At 41.3% G+C, this 21,738-nt stretch overlaps 2 protein-coding genes across 3 annotated transcripts in view; one reads left to right on the plus strand and one right to left on the minus strand.

The window, feature by feature from the left end:
* The window catches only part of LOC148534272 (interferon regulatory factor 4-like), a 79,942-nt gene that overhangs the window by 45,349 nt on the left and 12,855 nt on the right, over positions 1-21,738 (plus strand). The gene's annotated exons all lie outside the window — the stretch shown is intronic.
* MYLK2 (myosin light chain kinase 2) overlaps positions 1-21,738 on the minus strand; it is a 68,192-nt gene that overhangs the window by 2,235 nt on the left and 44,219 nt on the right. For both annotated transcript variants that reach the window (XM_088467067.1, XM_088467066.1), the window contains exons 7-11: positions 19,665-19,806; positions 15,037-15,107; positions 11,245-11,373; positions 9,755-9,907; positions 6,694-6,826 (exon numbers count right to left, since the gene is read on the minus strand). In XM_088467067.1, the coding sequence (XP_088323193.1) occupies positions 6,694-6,826; positions 9,755-9,907; positions 11,245-11,373; positions 15,037-15,107; positions 19,665-19,806 (628 nt within the window). The remainder of the gene's footprint in view (positions 1-6,693; positions 6,827-9,754; positions 9,908-11,244; positions 11,374-15,036; positions 15,108-19,664; positions 19,807-21,738) is intronic.

Consider the following 21,738-nt stretch of genomic DNA (forward strand, 5'->3'; position numbering starts at 1 on the left):
CCTTCCCCTCACTACCCTGTGATTGTCTCTTTGCCCCTGTCCACTGCTTTATTATTGGCTTATGTCACCACCCCTCTCTAATCGACTCTTTGCCCCTCCCCTCTCCTTTCTTGTGGGCTTCTGTAATCACCACTCTCTGATCGACTCTTTGCCCCTCTCCTTTCTTATTGGCTTCTGTCACTACCCCTCAATTCTCCTTTCTAATTGGCTTCTGTCACTGCCCCCCCCTTGCCCCTCACCTACATTTCTTATTGGCTTCTGTCACCTGCCCTCTCTGATTGTCATTTTTCTTTCCCCTTCCCCTGTTTGATCCCCTCCCTCCTTCTCTCCTCATTCGTTCATTGTGCTTCAATGGACTTAAAAGTGAGACATCTGAGGTAAATTCCTAAACTTCAATTATAAAGTATGAGATTAAAAAAAAGTCACTGCTTTGCTATTTAAAGTAATGAGATGTTCTCAGGCATGACCACAAAGTGTTATTTGAAAGATCTTTTAAAAAATATTAGTAGACCTGAAATAATAATAATGGTGGTAGTCAGAACATGATTAGTAGTACTCACATTAATATAGGTGCAATGTATATTTGTAAAGTAGGTGCATAGCTAAGAAGGGAGCTTCCCATAGGTGTTCCCACTCCAGTGAAAGCTGCTTGGGGCAGTATTTGCAGTAATAAGCTGTGTACCCTGTAGAATTTCACTTTCTGTCAATTTAAGTTAAATGATCAGAATATATAATACAATCTCCTCTATTGACTAATAACAATGATTCAAAGGAGATAAAGTCAGATCCTAGGTGCTATACATAAATAAAGCAGTGTCAGTGGAGCTACCTTTTAATGTCAGATTCTATTCCCCCAATGGGAACTCAATGTCCAGCGTGATACTGCCACTGTTTGCTGTTTTCTCTTCACTTCAGTATTCCCCCGCAGGCTGGCCATATCCCACTGGCACAGTTCAGTACAAGGGGGCGCTATGACATGCACTTTCTCCAGGTGCCATGGTCCACGCTACTCCTCTGGGCTTGTGTGGAGGTTAAATGGCTTATGATGAGCCCAGTATGGTGTTTGTATATATTAAAATGGACATTTTTCGATGATGAATGGTTAAAATAAGCATCTGTGTTGATTGTCTAGATTATAACGGATGGTGTAAAAATCAGGGTAGTTGTGGTCATTAAAAAGAATTTAGGACAAATGTAGAATCTAAATTGGTTGTAGAAATACGTGGACGTTAAATTGGTTACGTTCAATATTTATGGAAACTGTGGCATTATGAAGGATAAAGAGGGTTAGATGGACCATAGTGTGGTATAAAAATTTTATATATATGGGAGTGGATGAAGGATAGGCTGAGATAAAAGGCTATAAAAATGGCTTAGGGTGTGATGGCTGAATATTGGAAAATCGAATGGTCATAGAAAAATGGAATTTACACGCTGTTTAATAAGAACAAAGAAAGTCATAAGCAATTTCTTGTATACCCCTGAAATGACATAATTATGGAGATTGCATAGTGATTCACCTTTTATATTCATAAAGGGGTGCTGTCACTGACAATTAGGAATTGATCACAAGAAGAGAAAATGATTGTCCTGGGGTGATGCACTTAATTAAAATATAACTTTTATTAGTTAACTTAAACTTAAATAATTTGCGTATTTTTGTCGCAAAAATGACAGCAAAATATGGTTAATTTTTTTAATTATCTTAGTGATAAATGTGTATATATAGAATAAACAAGATTTATGGTACTTACCAGTTAAATCTCTTTCTCAGGCTTCATCTGGGGGACGCTTCATTACGCTTGGGGTTAGAGTGACTTGGACTTTAATGAGGCCAAATTTTTGGCTGCATAAAAGCTCCTCCCATCTAACCCCATCCCCCCCCCGTTCCTCCCTCAGTTTAAATTTAAAGAGTGTGAAGGAAAGAGGTAAGCACCTTCTAACAATCTATTTACACACACATCATTCAATGGAGGGATCGAAGTGTCCCTCAGATGAAACCAGAGAAGGAAATTTCACTGGTAAGTACCATAAATCTTGTTTTCTCTAACTTAATCTGGGGGACACTTCATCACGATTGGGGATGTACAACAGCTGATCTCAATGGGAGGGTACGTCTGGATTTGGCTGAATCCAAGACCCTTTGTCCAAATTCAGCTTCAATGGATGAAACTTGGTGAATGTATGAACTGAAGACCATGTCTCTGCCTTACATAACTATTCCCGTATTCAATATGAAATTAACGAAAACGGGAGCCTGCGAAGTTGGATTTGCGTAAAGTTACGAATTTTTCCTTAAAAAAATTGTAGGACCCCCCCTTAAGTTGTAAAAACATGGGGGATCACTATGGGTACCAGTATTCAGTATTCAGTATTATCTCCAAGTTCTCATTCCAACCTGCTGGTTAATAAAGACATTCTAAGTCTGTCCCCGCCTTTGAGCCCATCACCCACTGCCATATCTCTATCTCCTGACATCATTACATCAGGAAGTCCTGGCTCAAACCAACCAAATTCGTTCACGCATCTCTGATTGGAATCGGTATGAATGACCACTGGACGAGAGCCCAGCGGTTGAAATCCCGACACCGGCAGGCCGAACAGCGCAGATCCCGACGCAGGTATGTAAAGTACCTATCCCTCCCCTCTCCCCCCCATAACTCTAACCTCCCCCCCTAGTGCCTAACCCTAATCTCCAGGGACTTCCTAGTTCCAAAATCCTTTTGACTAGGTTCTGGATGTTTCTGATCTTTTCTCTTGTCAGAAACACCCTTCCCAATTCTATGTGGAAATTTAATCCTATAAAATCCAACTGCCGGCTGGGAATTAATCTGGAGTTTTCCAATGTAGTGCTAACTCTGAATCTGCTTTGAACAGCAAATCGTCTAAATAAGGAATCATTATTATTCCTTCTCTTCTTCTTAATAGACTTGCCATAATGATCATGACTTTTGTGAAAACTTCGGGAGCAGTGGCTAGCCCGAATGGTAGGGCCCCGAACTGGAAATGATGTTTTCCAATTGCAAATCCGTGCAGATTCTGATGTCCCTTCCATATGGGAATGTGTATGTGATGTCTATACATGCCAGTGCCTGATCTGCTTCCATACCATTTATCACTGACCTTATAGATTCCATTCTGAACTTGTCTATTTTAAAATTTTAAATCTAACTCTTAAGTTTAAAATTGGTCTGTGACTGCCATTGGGCTTCTGCACCAGAAAAAGATTTTACTAAAACCTTCTCTTTTGCTGGGACCTGGTAACTGGAATTATTACCCCTGAGTTTAACGTTTTTCCTCATTTAAAGGCCGTTTTGTTGTAAAAAATCTCTCTGGTGCAGGGCCCGATATGCTTATCACATAACCACTTCTTATGACTTCTGAATCGTGTAGGTACAATTTTTCCTTTTCCCCGAAAGGACTGATTTAAATTAGAGATGTGCAGGGTCGGTTTGGTTCTGATTTTCCAGCCAAAAATCGGAGGCAAAACATCATCTTTCATGGACAAAAGATCGAACCAAGCCTGCACATCTCTAATTTAAATGTTGTTTGAAAGATGGGCGAACAAAACTATTTTTGGTCTTATAAGCCTTTTTAACTGGTAAAAAATAACTCGACAACTTTGACAAAATGACCGAGGAATCTAAAGCAGCCTTACTCAAATTCTGAGCACCCACTTTGAGGGGGTCATTCAGACCCGGTCGTTAGCGCCGATGCACTCGGACCGGGTCGATGGCCCCCCACAGAGCATGCCCACGACGGCGCAGTCGCCGTCGTGTGCATGCGTGAGACCCGCTACAACCGACAGCGCCGGTTGTAGCGGGTCTCGATCCAAAGGGGGCGAGCTGTCGATGTTGATTGACACCTCGCCCCGTTTGGAAGGCGGGCCGGGGGGGTGGCAGCCCAAACGGGGGCGTTCCCATGGGAACGCCTACTGTTTGTGGGCGGCCCCACTGACATCACTAGTGATGTCAGTGGAGAGCTTCCGGCTCAGACAGAGCCGAAAGCTCTCCGGGGCTTCCGACAAGGGAGACCCTACCCTAGGGTCTCGTCGTAAGCCCCGATGGTCGCGATAGTCTTGACCATCGCGACCATCACCTTAGGCGGTCGTAAGGCTGTGGGTGTTAACCCACAGCCTTACCACCGCAAAGGAGGACGTCTTGAAAATTCAAGAGGTCCTCCCCTCATTCAGACCAACCGCACGCTCTGTGCGACCGGCTCTGAATGAGGTCCTGAGCTACTAAGCTAAAGAGATAAACTGGTCCTTAGAGTAATTAGATTGGATACAACACAGTCCATATAGACCATCGCGACCATCTTTTTGGCCACTCGCTAAAGGCTGTGGGTGGTCACCCACAGCTATGCGAGCGGCCAGGAGGCCGCTTTTAAAAAAGATAAGGACGGCCCTGATTCAGAGCGAGCGCTCTGTCAGAGCGTCCGGCTCTGAATCAGGGCCTTAGACTGGGACGAAGCCAATATTTTTTCTAAACCAAAGCCTGTCCTCTCCATTGCTCTGGTCTATGAAGATTGACCCGGACTAGTACCAGGACTCTATAAATAATCTTCCAGTGCTGTTACCTCCTTCCCAGGATTAACCTAATACTCTGACCAGAGACAAAATTAGACAAAGCCTCCTGCATGACAGAAGCTATAGACATAGCAATAGTTTTAACCCATGCTGGCTCCTCTGTTGGATTAGCAGAGACTTCTGAGGGCTGACTAAAATCAACAAACTTCCCCCCTCCTGTCTTACATTTAGTGGCATTATCCTTTTCAGACATTTCCAGTATAACCACAGTAAGATAGAACAAGACTGATCTATCAAAAAATAGTCTTTTCAACAACAATATCTGAAAAATACATAAGATAAATGATTCAGATACTTATTTATTACCCTCCATGTGGAGTCAACTTCACATGGAAGGGGAGAAGGAAGGAGCTTTGTAATCCAGTGATCAGTGTTTCCTCTTCAGCTGTTAAACTGACCCATTCTTGCTGACAGTGTGTATCATAACTGGAGCTGCTGCTGCTAATGCTTTTCAGCATAGCCTGATGTCTTACCTTAGTGCATTACCCAAAATTGGAAAGGCATCAAGTGCATCTGCCACTGTGGTCACCCTCTCTGCTAGGGTGAGAAAGGAGCTGCATCTTTTGATCATACCAGGATGGCATCGCTATCGATATCCCCAGATTGAACTGCATGTACAGACGACTGGGGATATCGTTAACGACCCGCGGGAGCTTGCATCGTTCGCTGGTAAGTGCGTACACACGGGACGATTTGAACAATATATATCGTTCAAAGATATCGTTATCATTTTAATCGTTCATATATATCGTCCAGTGTGTATGCGCCTTAACAGTATATTAAGATCTACAACCACTTTAGAATTGACTGTAAAAAATAAAACAACACAGAGCTATTTTAATACAGTAATTTTAATTACATTTTTTTTCCTATCTATACACATTTATCCCTAAGATAAATAAGAAATGTTAACCATATTTTGTTGTAATTTTGAGATAAATGCACAATTGTTTTTAAAGTTAAGTAATAAAAGTGATATTTTAATTAAGTGCATCACCCAAATACAATCCTTGTCTTTCTTTTCTTGTGGCTATTGGAAAATAAAATCATTGTGGCTGAGAGAGAGATGTCTTTTGTCAGCCTCTCAAACCCTTTCATGAATACCAATGTTGCAAACTACTTGAGTTTTTGACCTACAGTATAGTAGCCCATTTTCCTTTAGAGATAGATATGCTCAGCAAAACAAATGTACTTATTACTCACTATAATGCAGGGATGGGGAACCTCAGGTCCGGGGGGCGGGGGGAATAAGGCCCCCGGATGAATTTGGTCTGGTCCTCTGACCTTTTTTCTGCTAGCCTCCTCTGGCTAGCAGGGTGCCTAGAATGGCACCCTGCAGCCGGAATCTATGCAGCAGCGCTGCCTGGAGCGTCTTTAAGATCACACTGCTGCCCTTATAGCTCCCCGAAGCATCCTCCTCAGTATGCTTTGGGCATTGATATAAGCACCGGTGATTGTGGCCCCACCCCCGTGTGACATCACTTGGAGGGGCCGTGGCCTGCACCAGGCCCGCAAATAATATTGTATATATCAAAATGGCTCTCGGCAGAAAAAAGGTTCCCCACCCCTGCTATAAAGGATAGACAATAGAGGAAGATGAAAGTCAAACGAACAATCAGGAACTTGATCAGTAATGCCAGCACAAATCAGCTAGTAAAGGCAAGACCAAGCAAAGCAAGAGAGAGGGCTTGAAGCTATAAATCAAAGGCAGAATAAGCATATAGGTAAACAGTATAAATAAAAGCAGCCAAATAACCTGTATGGGACATTGACCATGTGTGAGAACAGCTACATACATGTGACACGCGACACTCACCTATCAGAGTACACAAATGGGTCATGCAACTGCTGAGATGGTAAAACAGGGTTGCACCTAGTCTGTTTTACAGGTAAAACTCTCAAAATGATGGTAAAACAAGAAGACAATTGGGAACTTCAAGAGAATGTGCAATGACCAGTAGCATAATAATTATTTATAATGTATCAAAGAGAGAACTTCACCCCAATATACTGGGTTATGTATTGAGGTTCCTGACCAGTAGATCCAGAATCATCATAAAGATGACATTATAACATTTGGATTAAGGTAGTCATAAATTCCAAACCTTCCAACGTCTCCTCATCATGTATTTGCGCAGCTCAATCTGTGATTTCAAGAGTCGGTTGCAGAGTTTGGCCTTCCTCGCAAGGTCGTTAAGCCAGGGGTGTTTCAGACACTGAGCAGCACTCATACGCCCACTGACAACAAAGAAAGGATAATCATGAAATAATAATTTTGGATGGAAATATACTGCATAAAGACAGGAGGATGATAGAGGAGCAGAGTAGGGGAAGGCGGGGCTAGTTGTTACAAAATTTAAAATATCTCAAAAATGTTTAATCACAACCAAACAGGAAAATTTACGAAAAAAACAGTATTCTTTCTTCTGTTTATATTGGGTGTAGATTATATCCAATAATTATTATTAACAATGAAAAACATTGTTTTTCGGATCATAAATAATTGTAACAAGTTGTTAAGGGGTTTGGGCAAATTGTTACCGATAAAAAAATCTATACAAAATCTTAATGTAAAAAACATTCATTAGAAAACTTTATACGTTTATCACAAAATCACATTTGGCATATATTTGGTACACAGCCTGATGGCAATGACAGACATCACTCATCGTCTTCACTACCGACTTCTGATTCGCAATTAGTGCAAGTAAATGCTATTGCATCACCTCTTACACAAGCAATATGAGCCCATCCTTTACATGCAATACACTGAACCCACTCCTGGCCAGCTTTCGACAGATTGTAACTCTTAGCACACATTATACAGAAACACTCATCTTCAGAACTCAACAATGTTATGGCTACTTTCTTTTTTTTAGAATTTGATGTCATCTTCTTAGTCTTTTTTATTTTTGCCTTCATTCCAGAGTAAAGACTTCTTAACTGTCTGTAGTTTTTTTTAAAAAATTTCTTATATTTGTCTCCAGTTCTAGCTGGTCTTTAACGGTAATGTCAGTGAGTAACAACTTGCCCCCGATATTGTGAACAACTTGCCCAAAGTGACGTCAGATAACCAAGATGTTCATAGTTCGATTGCCTTGCTTCAATTCACGATTATAACAATGATAATAAATATACTAATGGTCTGTGATTCTAACAAAATTCATGATAAACCCTTACCAGTCCAGCCAAGATACGACTTCAAATCTAGGTGAAAAATATTACTTAGGTACCTAAATAAACTTGTTTTTCTTGGTCCAAATACATAAACATGTCTGCGTTAGCATCGTTTTGCTGAGCACTGACAGTAACATGTTCAAACTTGTTCCCAGTTGCACGAGCCGCGGAGCAACGTGGCCGTGGTTTTAGATTCATTGTAACAACTTTCATCTGTAACAACTAGGCCCGCCTTCACTTATGTATTCTCAAAGGTACAGCATAGCATCACAGGGGGAACACAGGATATTAACACAATGTTACTTCAGCAAAGGCAGTCCACAGTACACATGGTTAATCCAGGTGATCTTCAAGAAGGACTGCATGTTTGCAGGAAAAGCCAAAGGGACAGTCTGTCCCCCACTGTACACCTGCAATGCTAGAGCCAAAGCTTTCACTGAGTGGAGATCTACTCTGGTACTAAACATATGTAATATAAAGGGTGAGACCTAAGTCTTCATTGACTGCCATGAAGCTGGTCTTGACTCCATCATGGTTGCCAGATCTATCAGCCACGCCACCCACTGTTCGTGCTGGAGATCAGCTACAAACTCAGTCACTTTCACATTATTCATTCTGGAAACCCATTTTGATCCTAGAAACTAAAGTTATTATGGTATGGAAACTAACAAGGATAATGTAGGACGTAGCCTTCACAACAACCATCTGCCTTCTTCTATGATCCAAACTCCCTGTCTTTTCTCTGCTCCACACTCCATGCTTCTGTATTATGTAGCTCATCCCTTATATCACTGCATGTACACTTGTCGGGCTTCATTCTTTGCCTCATTTATTACTAATTATCATTATTTGACCTATGCCTTTTGTTGTATTTATGTCATTTTGTTTTGTTCTCCATTACTTTTCTCCTTGTCTCTGTTTTTGTCTGTTTTCCTCTGTTCCTGAGAGCCATATTGCATGATTAGAAGTGACAAGTAATACAGACTCTGCACTACTCATTTTCTGAAATGCATCGTTCTTTTGAGTGCATAATATACTGGAAGATCACTGAATATCCCTTACTGTCAAACTTTGCAATTGATTGCAGTTTTCTATTGCAGACAACAATTAGACCAGGTGAATATGCAATTAAAAGTACATCAGGAGTTAGGTGGGCTCTAGACCATACTCCTCTTAATCCTGGCAAACTCACCTTTAAACTTTGTGACAAGATGTGAATCTGTTGGGACTGGAAGGGACAGGTGTAATTCAATCAGGTCTGCCTTTTTGGAAGGAGTATCAGTAAGAGTAAAGCGATAGGCCAATCAAATCCCGATCTGTACCATCATTGTTACTTTTTCCAATAGTTAGTTATTGCTGGCACACACTAACCATCCCTGGTGCCTAAACCCAACTTCCCCCCCTAGTGCCTAAACCTAACCCAACCTTAGTGCCTAACCCTTACCCCCTATTGCCTAACCGTAACCCTCCTTTAACCCCCAATACTTACCTTTGGGATGCCAACGGTTGGGATACTGAAACCGGGATCCCGACGCTGACGGGATTCCAGCGCCATTAGACCGTCAGGATCCCAAACGCCGGGATGGTGACTACATCCCAAATGTGGAATAAGACAAACTATTCATGCTAGCGTTCAAAATTTTGGAACCCTGATAGCCAGTGACCCTTTGTTCTGTGACTTAATAAAAGGGAGTTTCTAATAGACTGTATTGCATAAATGGCAATCAGGATATGAAAAATAAATTCTGGAACCCCATTTGTGGTATAGACTAACATGTTGTTCACCTGTGTTCTAGGATACTACAGGTTTACAGTATAACTCTAAACATCTCTGAAACCATTCTGTTTTATTAAAAGTTCTCTATACCATACTAGTTATTATTATAGAACAAATGGGCATATAGGATGCGATTGGCACAGGGTAATGCTGGGAGGAAGGACACAGTTAGTGAGAAGCACTTTCAATACTAAATAACTATGGGTTCTGACCTCTTGTCTCTAACCAGCAGATGGGATATAAAGTCTTTAGCTTCCTCTGAAACCTGCTCAAAAGGTTCTTCATCAAAGTCTGCATTGCCGGTCAACACATTGTTCAAAGTCTCTGTGTCATTTTCTCCCAGAAAGGGGGACAATCCACTTACCCTGTGAGGATAGAAAACATCACTGACCTGGAAGACATAGCAAATGATGGCCTGGAGAGATAATCAATAGATTAATTCATGGGACTCCATAAAATCAATTCAGTCATACAGTTACTCCAATGAGAGCATGAATTTTAAAGTAATAACCCTATTATTCTTATGTTGTTATAGTATAGACTCCCCCCTCTTTGGTGTGCTACATATTATCCTAATTATGGAAATTAACTTGTGACTGACCCTGCCCTTTTGTGATAGCTCTTTAGTTTTCATATTCTTGGGAACTTCACCTTCTACGGCCTCTCCCAGTGGATGCTGTCCCCCAACCACTATGACAGCCATGTGATCAATTTTTCCAATTCTCAGACCACAACCCCCTTTCCTTTTACTTCTCCCTTCCTCTTGCTTCACCAAACCCATCCAAAGCAGTTTGCAAATATATGCTCAGCCATCTCCTCCTCACAATCACTCTTGAACCTCTCCTAGATCCCATCTCTTCCTAGTCTTGCACCAATGTTACCGTTACTCTATGTAGCACCTCACTCTCTAAAGCCCTTAAGGCGGCAGGCTCAGTCCACCTCATTTGACCTCCAATGCACAAAACCCCAACCCTACCAATCCTCACACACTTGCTCCCTTTATATTTGCTCCCACTCTGCTGAGTGCCAATGGAGAACATCTTGCTCTAACAACAACTACATTAATTACAAATTCATCCTTTCCTCCTACTACGAACTTTAGCGGTTCACCTTCTACCTATTTGATCATCCTTGTTTTCATTGTTCACTATTTGCTTTTCCACCCTCTCCTATAGATTAATATTCTTCCTTATTGTTTATTTAAATAATAATAAGTAAAGTTGCAGAAAGGCATATTCAAGTTAATAAATCAGTCATCTGAAGGCAGAATCCCCCTTTAGCCTTAAGATGCTGCTACGCCATATATACTGACTCTGCCAGAATGTCTCCAGAAGGGATTTCCAAGGTCTGCAACATGCCTGGACAGTGGGAGTAGAGGACAGGGATGAGAGTACGATGATTTGTGCCATCCTCAGGCACAACCAGCACAGCTTGATGATGCAAAGCATGCCTTCGCATAGCAGTTGAGTCTTGTATTTATGTCATAACATCCTGCTCGTCATTATATCTGTGTGGTTGGGCAATGATAATACAAATCACATCACCCCAAGCTGGCCACCCTGAATCTGTAGACTTCCTCTGTCTCTCCCAGAGGGTAGAGTGCACAAGGTCGGCAAGTATGAGCTACACACAAGTACAAAATCAAACAGTACCACACTGTCCCATACACAAAACTACACAGTTCCACACCATTCCGTATTACATCATGTATGTGATGACACCGACACTCCACATGTCCGTCGGGAAAGAGATACAATCAAAATTGATAACTTCTGGTGATAGAAATTCGGGAGTCCCAAAGGAAACTTTCAGTTTGTTCTGTGGCTTATACCTGCAGGCAAGATGGAAAACTTGGAAGGTCAGGATACCAGATATTGAGTAGATATGTATGAATAATGTATAGACATATATGTAATACATAAAAGATGTGTTATAGCAAAAATAATGGAGTATGCTCAATCGAATAACAGGGTGAGACATGAATCACACATGTAATTAAGGAACACACATAGATCATGATGCCAGCAAGTTCAGCAACAGAAATCATACAGTACATGGGAAAGAAAGACTTATATATTAATATATTAATTCAAATTTAAATATACATGCATCATATACAGATACTACATGCTTGAAGCACACTTAATTTCCTCAATTTGAATAACAAAACCAGTCAGGGATTAAACAGGTGCACTTATTCCATGGGCCCTCCCTCACACGCATGCACTCATGCATACTGTACCTCAGTAGATGTTAGGTACAAATGATAAACACAGTTTATTATAAACTACATTACACAGATTGTTCCAGGCAATATATTTATTGCAAACCGTTAGGCTGGGCATTACTTTGGAGCTCCCCACTGCTCCCAAATCACCCATAGGTAGATTAATTCTAAAATATAGAAGACCAAAATCTAACAACACTGCAAACAGATGTGAACTGTGCCAAGGATAAGTTAGAGGACGTTGAAACCTGGCCCAGCAATGTTTGGTTGAATCATGTCAGTCTTTACACTTATGTTTTCATCATGCTTACTAGCTTACTCTGTAGGCACCTCTTCCAAAAGAACTCCAGGAAAGACCTGCGACTGAACAGGATCTTTCAGGCTTTTAGGCCTAAAGCATTGGCAGACCAGATGCATAAAGATACCATTGTGCATTTCTATTATTATTTAGAAAAATTATTCCAGAAAAAAAAGGCTCAGATTTGGACTGGAGACTGAAATTATATCGTTCTTAGTGGTTACGCTTCAAATTAGTGCCATAGCACCCTTCATGCTCAAAAACAGCAATGAGAATGCATATACAGATGCAGGTTGGTACCTTTAAATAGATCATATAGAGCTGCCTTAAACTCGCTGTATTTTGGACCAGGTCAGAGACTTGGTACAGAACAAAACACCATTGGTATAATGGTACCAAAGTCACCCCGCCCTATACCCGGGTTCCTTAAATATCTAAATAAAAACATTAAATATTTTTAGCATTGCTACGTGTTACTTAGCACCATATTGGAATGATCCAGACCCCCAATGCCTGTCTCGTTCATCACGCATATATGGTTCACGTACAATATGGAAATTATCACAAGCATCCTACATAACTCAGCATTATCATGAAATAGAGTACAGCGCCTGTGGTTAAGCTTCTATAATGCTTCTCTAATTACTTAATCGCTATGTTTTTTTTCTGTGCTTTTCATTATATTGTTCAAATACAGTATGATTATAGGCAACACACTCACTGTAACTAATTATGATAGTATAATGTGGTCTCTTCAGGGCTCCGATTCACCTTCTTAAATAACATATAACAGTGGCCCCACCGTACTGGCTTCTATGCACACCTATGTTAACAGAGATTTATAAAACTACTAAGTAATGAGTTAAAGTTCTTTATGTTTATAAATGAGTCCCAGAGAGTCCCAGAAAATCCAGTGCCACTTTATTGTTGGTATGAATGAGTGTTATACATAACTGATCCTATATCAATAGCACAAATATTTCCTATACCTGGCTAAAAAGTCCTCCTGTGAAAATAACCATTTTCACTCCGCTGGAGCATAGATTCATTGACGATGTTTTTATTATCCAGTGTATATTTGCAGTTCACTGTTTTCTGCATTTACAGCAGCTGGTCTGAATATACATATTGTATATACTTGAGTCTTATGGTTTGTTTAATTATGGCCATCGACAGTATAAAAACTGATATAGAATTTTTAGAATGTAAGCTCTTTCGAGTAGGGCCCTCTACCTCTTGTGCTTCTCCCTACTGTATTTTCATTTATCTCTTACTCCCCACTAGGGCAACTAACACTTGGCTGCTTATGTGGGTGTAAAGGTCGCTAAAATATAGCTATGTTTATTATGCATGTCCGTGTTCTGCATTGCATTGTATTGTATTGTAAGTCGCTGGTTACTTATTTTGTTTATGTACTTTGTAAGGCGCTGCGGAACACTTAGGGTAATATCTTGTCCAACAACCTTTTGTAATTCTTATTTTTTCATTCTCTATCGTCAACAGTCATCATCTTTATTAATGTTTGAAAATAAGCTCTGTTAAGTGACTTCAATTACAATCTTGATATATCGTTACTCTGGGAATAAATCACCTTACCCTTACATCATCACCTCACAATCCATTGTACTTGGTAGAAATGCCTACCCTCCCGGAATTTGCGGGAGGCTTCAGATTTTTCGGGTAACCCCCCGCACCCCCGGAAGGGTAGGCACTTCAACTTCATCCGCATTCTGCCCACTTACTAGTGAAGTGGGCATAATGGGGAGAATTTCCGCAGCGATCGCGGGTCTCCATGCAGGGGGCGGGGCATAATGACGCGATTCTGCATGATTCATGTCATTTGGCCCATCCCCTATTTAAATTTGATCCAATTGCTGCAATTTGCTGTGAGGGGGCGGGGCTTACTGACGCGAATCAACAAGCCCCCCCCCCCCGTTTTCACCCTCCTGCTTGTCTTACCCGGGCATCTCCCAAGAACACAAATATAAGGGTAGGCAAGTATGGATTGAATAGTCATCCTATACCGTTAAACCCAATAAAGGACCAGTCTGGACAAGTCTAATGCATACTTGCCGACATTCAGCTCCCTCCTCCCTCTTTCACAGCGCATGTCTTACGGTGGCCGCACCATTTCCCTGGCGATCTGTGCATGCGCATTAGACTCTGGGCACACTCTAGTGCCCAGAGTCTACTGATTCTGCGGTGGCCGGCCAGCTGCACCAGTCGGCTGCCGGCTACCGGGGTGAGAGGAGGGGACCCCTGACGGGGGATGCACACGGACCCCCTCCTCTCTAAAGACACCCCTGCTAATGATGTAATTTGAATGTCTATATCTGTTTTCTTATTAATATAACAGCTTCATAATTGGGGTAAGGTGCAATCAGGGAGATTGCTGAACTCTTCAGGGAGACAGGGAGATTGCTACTATTTCAGGGAGTCTCCCTGACAATGAGGGAGAGTTGGCAAGTATGCATAGATCTGCCACCGCCAGCAATCTACAGCAGGACAGATGTGTATTAGGTACTCCTCACATCTTATCTAAAGCCTCTGTGTTAATGTCTGACAGATGCTTGCTGCCTATTTCTATTCATTTATGTTCATTTTATTTTATGTATTCAATGTTTGTAAGCATTCACAATGGAACAGAAAGTGAAAATGAATATGTGCAGTTCAATACAGAAAAAAACATCACATGAATGCATATTTCTATTAATGTCTGATCTATATTCACAAGGTTCAGGGTTTGTTAGTTTTTCTCACAGCAAACTTAACTACAGCAGCCACAACCAAAGCGAAACACAAGTCAGACTGACGAATTTAGCAACTGTTACCGGCGGCAGCTATGCATGTATGACACAGAATGCAGAATACAGGCATACAAGCAGCCATGCGCAGTACAGGCAGCCATACAATACAGAGGTATAGACATACATATAAGTCACAGAAACAGTCATGTATATACATCACACCTTCGGGCAAGGCCAAAGTCTATGATTTTCACCATGTGGCTGATGGGAGATACACAGACTATATTTTCAGGCTGTTTGAAGGGGGTAGGAGAGGGGGTAAAAAAAAAGACAAGGGATGGGGCACAAATTAGGGTTGTTTCCCTGTATTCTGATAATATACATTTTATACTTACACAGAATGAGACATATGGAAGTATTTGTCTGTGATGTAAATCATGTACATTGATTTGTTAGCGGTATATTTATGTGGCTTGTGTCTGAGTGTGCAATCTAGGTCTGCTGTGATTTTAGTTTTGGGAGGAGATCATACTGACCTACTCTGATGGAATGTCCGGGAGACTCCCAAAAAAGGGGGCTGTCACAGACTCCCAAGAGAGTAGGCCAGTCTCCTGCATGCTACCTTCCGGAGTGACGTGGGAGATTCCGCAGGCTTGAGGATACAATGTTGTGCTACAGAGTTTTGGAAGCAGGTTAAACATATTGAAGCATATTGTGCATTGTCACTGCATTTGAAAAGGTCGGTATTGGAGAGTATGGTGTAAAATACCAACAGGATTAAATTGCAACTGAGTTAGACCTGGATGCAGACACATATACACCTGTCAACTGGAGGGCTTGTGCAACGGAACACACAATGTTTACATTGTGATTGCAACATGAAAGAAGATTCCCATTTGATTTTTTTAGAGGAGTAAACAACTGTTTGTTCTTACTTTAATTTCATTTTTTTATTACATTGTGACAAATATGACTTTTGCATTTATTAATAACACTGTCAAGACAATATTCTATGCTGTGTATATAACATTACCTCCCGATGTCCCACCAGCGGGCTGAAGTGTCCAGCAGTGGATGGAGTAGGGGGAAGGGGGTTGGGGCCCCCTCTAATCCGCTGCTCTGCTTAGCTTCTATTAAGTGGAGAGAGGGACTAGGGGTATATGCCCAGCAGCTCCCGGAGCACAGGGCATGCTCCCACCCTGACAAAAATGGGGAGGATGGCTCGTGGGTACAGCATTGCCCTCAAAGTCATGTCCCTTGATGCAAGTCCATGCCCTCTAATTTCAGATCCACACCTCTGGGGCACACAGAAGACCCTCTCTATACCTGCAGAAATTTGGGAGGTATGGAAATGTTGTCTGGAGAAAATAAAAACTATTTACTCACTGCCTGATCTATCCCAGAGATCAGTGGATGACCTGGTTATTTATTATGCAGCCCATTACTAAGTCAGACTCTCATATATGTCTTGTTTTTTGTAATCCTGCAAATAATTTTGTATTAAAACAAAATATTGCATTAATCTACCTCTCATTTACAATGTTGAGATATTAGAGATTGAAGGGTGGCATTGCACTTACAAAGGGCTAACTATTGCGCCACAGTAAATTTGTCATGCCCCTTCATTGACACCTACTATACTCCCACCAAGTTGGAGAGGTGCCAGTGTTCTCTTTCCGCCAAACAACTAAAATGTCTAGTTAAGGCTCTGCTGCACTAGAGCTAAACGTGTGCGGGAGAACCACCGAGCCTTGTCCTCATTAAAAAAATGAATACTATAAACTGCAAATTATAAAGGATGTAATGAAAAAATATTTAAATCCGTACCAGTTCATGGGGACCTAACTTTGAAAGTTTGCAGCCAAGTCCTCAAAAATAACATTCCACACTGCCACAGGTTTGGGGTGTATTTTCAGGCCTATTTATTATTTATATATATTTCCATTTCCGGGTTTGGAACCGGCCGCGTTTTTACCTAAATAGGCCCCATTGTGTGCTACACAAGCATAAAACTCACTCCAAAATGTTCTCAATGTGTTTAAGCCCCCTGACCTTTGTCCTTTGACCCATAATCATATCCCCACTTACCTGCAGCTTCAGGATATTTGCATGCAGGTAAACTGTAATTATGTCAGGCCACACATTATCAGGGTAGAAAATTAATCCCAAGATACAGATTTTGTTCCTGGATTCTCTAGAGTTTGACTAGGTATAATGTATACAAATTTCGTATCTACTATACACAGAAGAAATAGATTATGTTTTAGAGTACACATTAGTATTTTCACTAATATATATGAAGCTAGGAGAAGATTCAGGGAGGGTATTTTTTATTAGGGACGTGCAGGCTCGGACTAGTTCGAATTTTCCCGCCAAATTCTGATTTTTCTCTCCAAAAATCGGGTCTCAGAAAGAGGCAAAATGTCACCTTTCATGGACTTTTGTCCAGGAATGATGAGGTTTGTCCATGAAAGATGACGTTTTGCCTCTTCCTGAGACCCAATTTTTGGCAGGAAAAATCCGAATTTGGCGGGTAAATTCGAACTAATCTGAGCCTGCACAACACTGTTTTTTATTAGTAGTATTTTTTTTATTTTTTTTTTTACACCAGAAATAATAAACAAATGTCAGAGGATACAAAGATAAGACTGCAAGGAACAGAAAATAGAAGTAAAGGCAGCGTATTGTGTAAATGTTGTATGATGGCATGTACAATATAATAAAAGAATATAAAGTGAAAAACACAAATTAGTAGACCGTTCAAGCAGGTTTGAATAGGGCAGGTCAAATATCCTGGATTAGGAGTTACAGTAAATTGTGAGCAGTTGCAGCTCTGTGACCCCCGTCCCCTTCTGTTCTATGTAGATGTCTGTCACTAGCAGCAGCTGGGTCCATCCCCTGGGTGAGAGCCAGCATGGGAAGCAGAGTTAGTAAGGGACTTGGGCAAATGGAAAGAAAGCTCCATAGCCTGATACTATACTGGTTTTATGTCATATGATACATTGAGCTACTGTGTAGGCTTGGGGGTACGCTGATAACAAGAGCTGTCCAAGTACGACGTGTGCAATAAACAGATCTCTTCTCTGAGCAAATCCCTTTCTGGTCCTGGGTTACAGTGCAAAGAACTTGCTGTGAGTTTTTCAAAAGGTTACAGGTCAGGTCTGCAGTAAGCAAAAATGACGGAGCACTCCATCTAATCTCCTGGGATTTGTTTACAGATATTCTCATAGGTTCCTATTAATATACACTGGACTCTTTGACACTCAGGAAAGCTTCATAAACAGAACCAAGGCAATAAATCTATATGGATTTGACAAGGGGTTTAAACCGGTACTGATCAGCAAAAAGCTAAAGAGGTTATTAAAAGAAATGTTTTATTTATTTATTTTTGTAAAATCATAGCTCTTAATTGACATGTTAATGGGGTGCAAACATTGCGCCTGATTCATAGATTTATGTTTGTGCTGCTGCAGCGTTTTCTTGTGCGCAGAGGCTGTGCTACAATGAGGCGTCTTAAGTAAAACGCCAACAGCAGTGCTTCTGTAAACCGATGGCCGCATCCAAAGACGCAGCATCGAATCAACTGTGTGAACCCTTAGGTTACTTAGGATGCTTGGCAAAATCATGTTGCCGGGGCCAGTGAAACTGTGTCCAAGGATGCAGCTACTGGCGTTTACACGCACCCCTTTTCTGGAACACTCCGCGTCAGTGCCCCCATACGCCAGCAGCATGTCAATCATGCTGTGGCGTTTGAAGCACAGAGACTCACATCGCAGGAGCAGCTTATTAAACATAGAAAATATCGGATTTACGTTAACAATGTTGCAAAACCTGTGATGGTTACAGATCCGAACCCTGACTGACTAAAGAGAGAAAAGCTCCACCTCAATCTCTGTGCAGCTACAAGACCATAAGGCTAATCTTACAGCTGCCAGCCAGGCTCACTCAGCTGCTCCTGCAATATTTAGCAGACTGCTGTAATATCTGATTTTCTATTGATGCCATAACTGTTATCGCCACATAATAATCAATCAGCCCATGAGTGGTAGCGGTTTAGCTGCAGCAAAGTAAAAAACAAACTGAACACTTGTGCTTGCTGCCTGTCATATTTTATTGTTAGGTATGTTGGCTGGCAGTGTGTGGATGTACAGATGAGCCCAGACTACAAGTAGAAACAACTTTACAGAAGACTTTCCGTTATTTTCACTGCACCTTTTTTAAAACTAACAGTATACAAAAAAAAAGAAAAACAATATACTAAGTCGCAAGCTAAGTGGACCTCCAATGTTTTTGTTATGTACAGAAGTGTGCCTGCTTGTCTGCTTGGCATATTTCAAGTTGCATGTATAGAAAAAATGAGGATCATTGCCACCACTTTTTATTTATTTTTATTTTAATTTAAATCATATGCAGAGCTTGCTTAATTAATTTAGGGACACTTTCAAAATGCAGACTGTTAAGGGTGGTCCATGGTGTCATTTTGGGACGGACGTCCGTTCATTATGTCAAAAAACTCCCAACATTGCAGAGCCTGGAGGTGAAGCTGGTGAGGAAACAGAAACTGCAGAGCTTCCATATATTAAAATTGGGTAGAATAAGCTCCGACAAGATCTGACCAAAACCTGCAATGAGTTTGTGATTCAAGATTGTTGGGAGGCAAGGATTGCTGTGCTGTTGATTTAAAGCGATACTGTGAAAATATAACATTTGACATATTTAAATGCACGTGTATAGCAGTTATGTTCTAGTGTCCTCTATGTTATCTGCATGATACCAATATGATCTGTCAGTAAACCCTCCTTGAGCAGTCATTTGAACCTAGCCAGTCTTGTCTCCTTCCAAAGAGATACCTTTAGATCCAGGTGCAGCACATACATCTGGTGCATGTAGAAGATACCTTCACAGATCTGTCTCACAAACACCATAGCGTCCACTTCCATCAGCTGGTAATTCTCATCAATAATCCTCCCAAACAGCTCTCCTCCCCCCACACTGGGTTCCACAGCAAAACAGCAGAGATTCAGATATATGGCAGAAAAAATTAAGATGAGAAAGATAAATTGCAAATAGATTAAAGATCACAGATCAAATATAAAATTCTAATAAAAATAAAACATTAACATTATAGGGACTATTCATATAGCATTGAAAAGCACTGTTTAGCTGACAACATGGCTTTTCACTGCTTTCGGCAATTCATACCCGTGGAGAAGGTTGAATACTTTTCTGCTCTCTGCCCAGCACCTGGCGCTGGCTCCTTGCCCCCTTTAGACCATTGGCCTTTGCAGCAGATCTGACGTGACCTGCTGCAGTCACCCACTGGCGCATGAGGAGGAAATACCTTCCTTTGCCTCCACGCTTCACAGAGAGGACCGTAGCTGAAAACAGGACTACCAGAGCCCTGGATACGGGATCGTCCAGCCGGAAAGGCAAGTATACATGAATTGCTACTTAAAGCTATATATGGCATCGAACTGAAGCGGTGTATAGTGAAAAGTAACAATTTACACTAAACTACACGAATAGACTCCATAGTGAAAAGTAACAATTCATTTACGCTAAACTACATGAAGAGACTCCAAAAACTGATAACCTAATCTATTATCAACTAAGAAATGTATTAAAAGTGGGCTCTCAGTCAGCAAAAGCTGAGATTTTGGAAGTTAGATATGTAACACCCCATGTCGCGGGAAAATGTAATGTAATAACGAGGTTGGGAAATGACAAGAGCATGGAAAAATCAGAGAAGATGAAAGCATGATAGGAATGAGAGAGCACTTGGCAGATACGGTTAGTGTTACAGCAGTGCATAGGCGGACTTGGTTCTAAGGAGAGGTTAGAGTGCAGTCTGTAGTGAATCCTGATCTATGTGAGAGAGAGCGTGGATGCACACATGAGAGACTTGTGTGAGTTCTAGCTGAGAGAATGGTGACATTCTAGTAAAAGATCACTCAGTCCAGTCAAGTGAAAAGGTCTCATGTTAAGACCAAGGATTCTCTGCAGACACAAAACGTGATCGCAGAGTGAAGGGGATTAACAGCAAGGCACGCCAAAGGCTCCCGTTTGCCAACACGATGCTTTCACCAATATCACACTGTGGGTAGGATGATAATGAGCGATGATGGTTTTATGTGAACTGTATTTGTGCGCCACTGCCTAATCTGTGACACTTGTTTCATCTACAATACAGCATTTACAGCAAATATGTAGAGACTCCTTCTCAACAGATAGATAGTTAATTGAATGGTACCACTAGGTAGGTGTTATTAAGGACACACCAGCATGACACATATATGCAAAATGAAAGTACCAAATACACATTTGTTACTTTCATATCAATCCTAGGTAATTATTGCACATGGTTTTATCACACTAAAAAATGAGGTCAATTCTTTGAAAATGGACACTTTTTTAAAAGTTATTATCAGGGTCATTTACCACACCAGATATCTCAAATATCTGCTGTGGTCCATTCTTAAAAGGCAGTCCCCATATCTGTCTATAGGGATTGTAAAAAAATCCCTATTTACCAAGCTCTGATAAGCACTCTGGAGCTTAGCCCATTTAGGAAGTGGGCAATAAGCGTTAATCCAGCTGTTGTTGAACTACACATCCCAGCATACCTTGCAACAGTTTTAGCATGGCCAAATAGCAAAACTGTGGCAGGGTATGCTGGGATGTGTAGGTCTACAACAGCTGGAGGCCGCTTATTGCCCACCCTCTATGGGCTACATTTTTGGAATGATTTTGGACCGGGATTAGAAGGCATGATGCTTGTGCATTCACAGTAGCACAGGCAAGTCTGAAGTAACGAGTCAGGCTCTTTTCTGGCTATTTGTTTATGGCTCCACTATCTAAATAGGTTATGACATCCGGGTTGGGTATGAAATCCTGGCTGTCAGAATACCAACAGTGGCATCCTGA

This window comes from Taudactylus pleione, unplaced genomic scaffold (assembly GCF_031769625.1).
Source record: "Taudactylus pleione unplaced genomic scaffold, aTauple2 ptg000069l, whole genome shotgun sequence".
Taxonomy (NCBI): domain Eukaryota; kingdom Metazoa; phylum Chordata; class Amphibia; order Anura; family Myobatrachidae; genus Taudactylus; species Taudactylus pleione.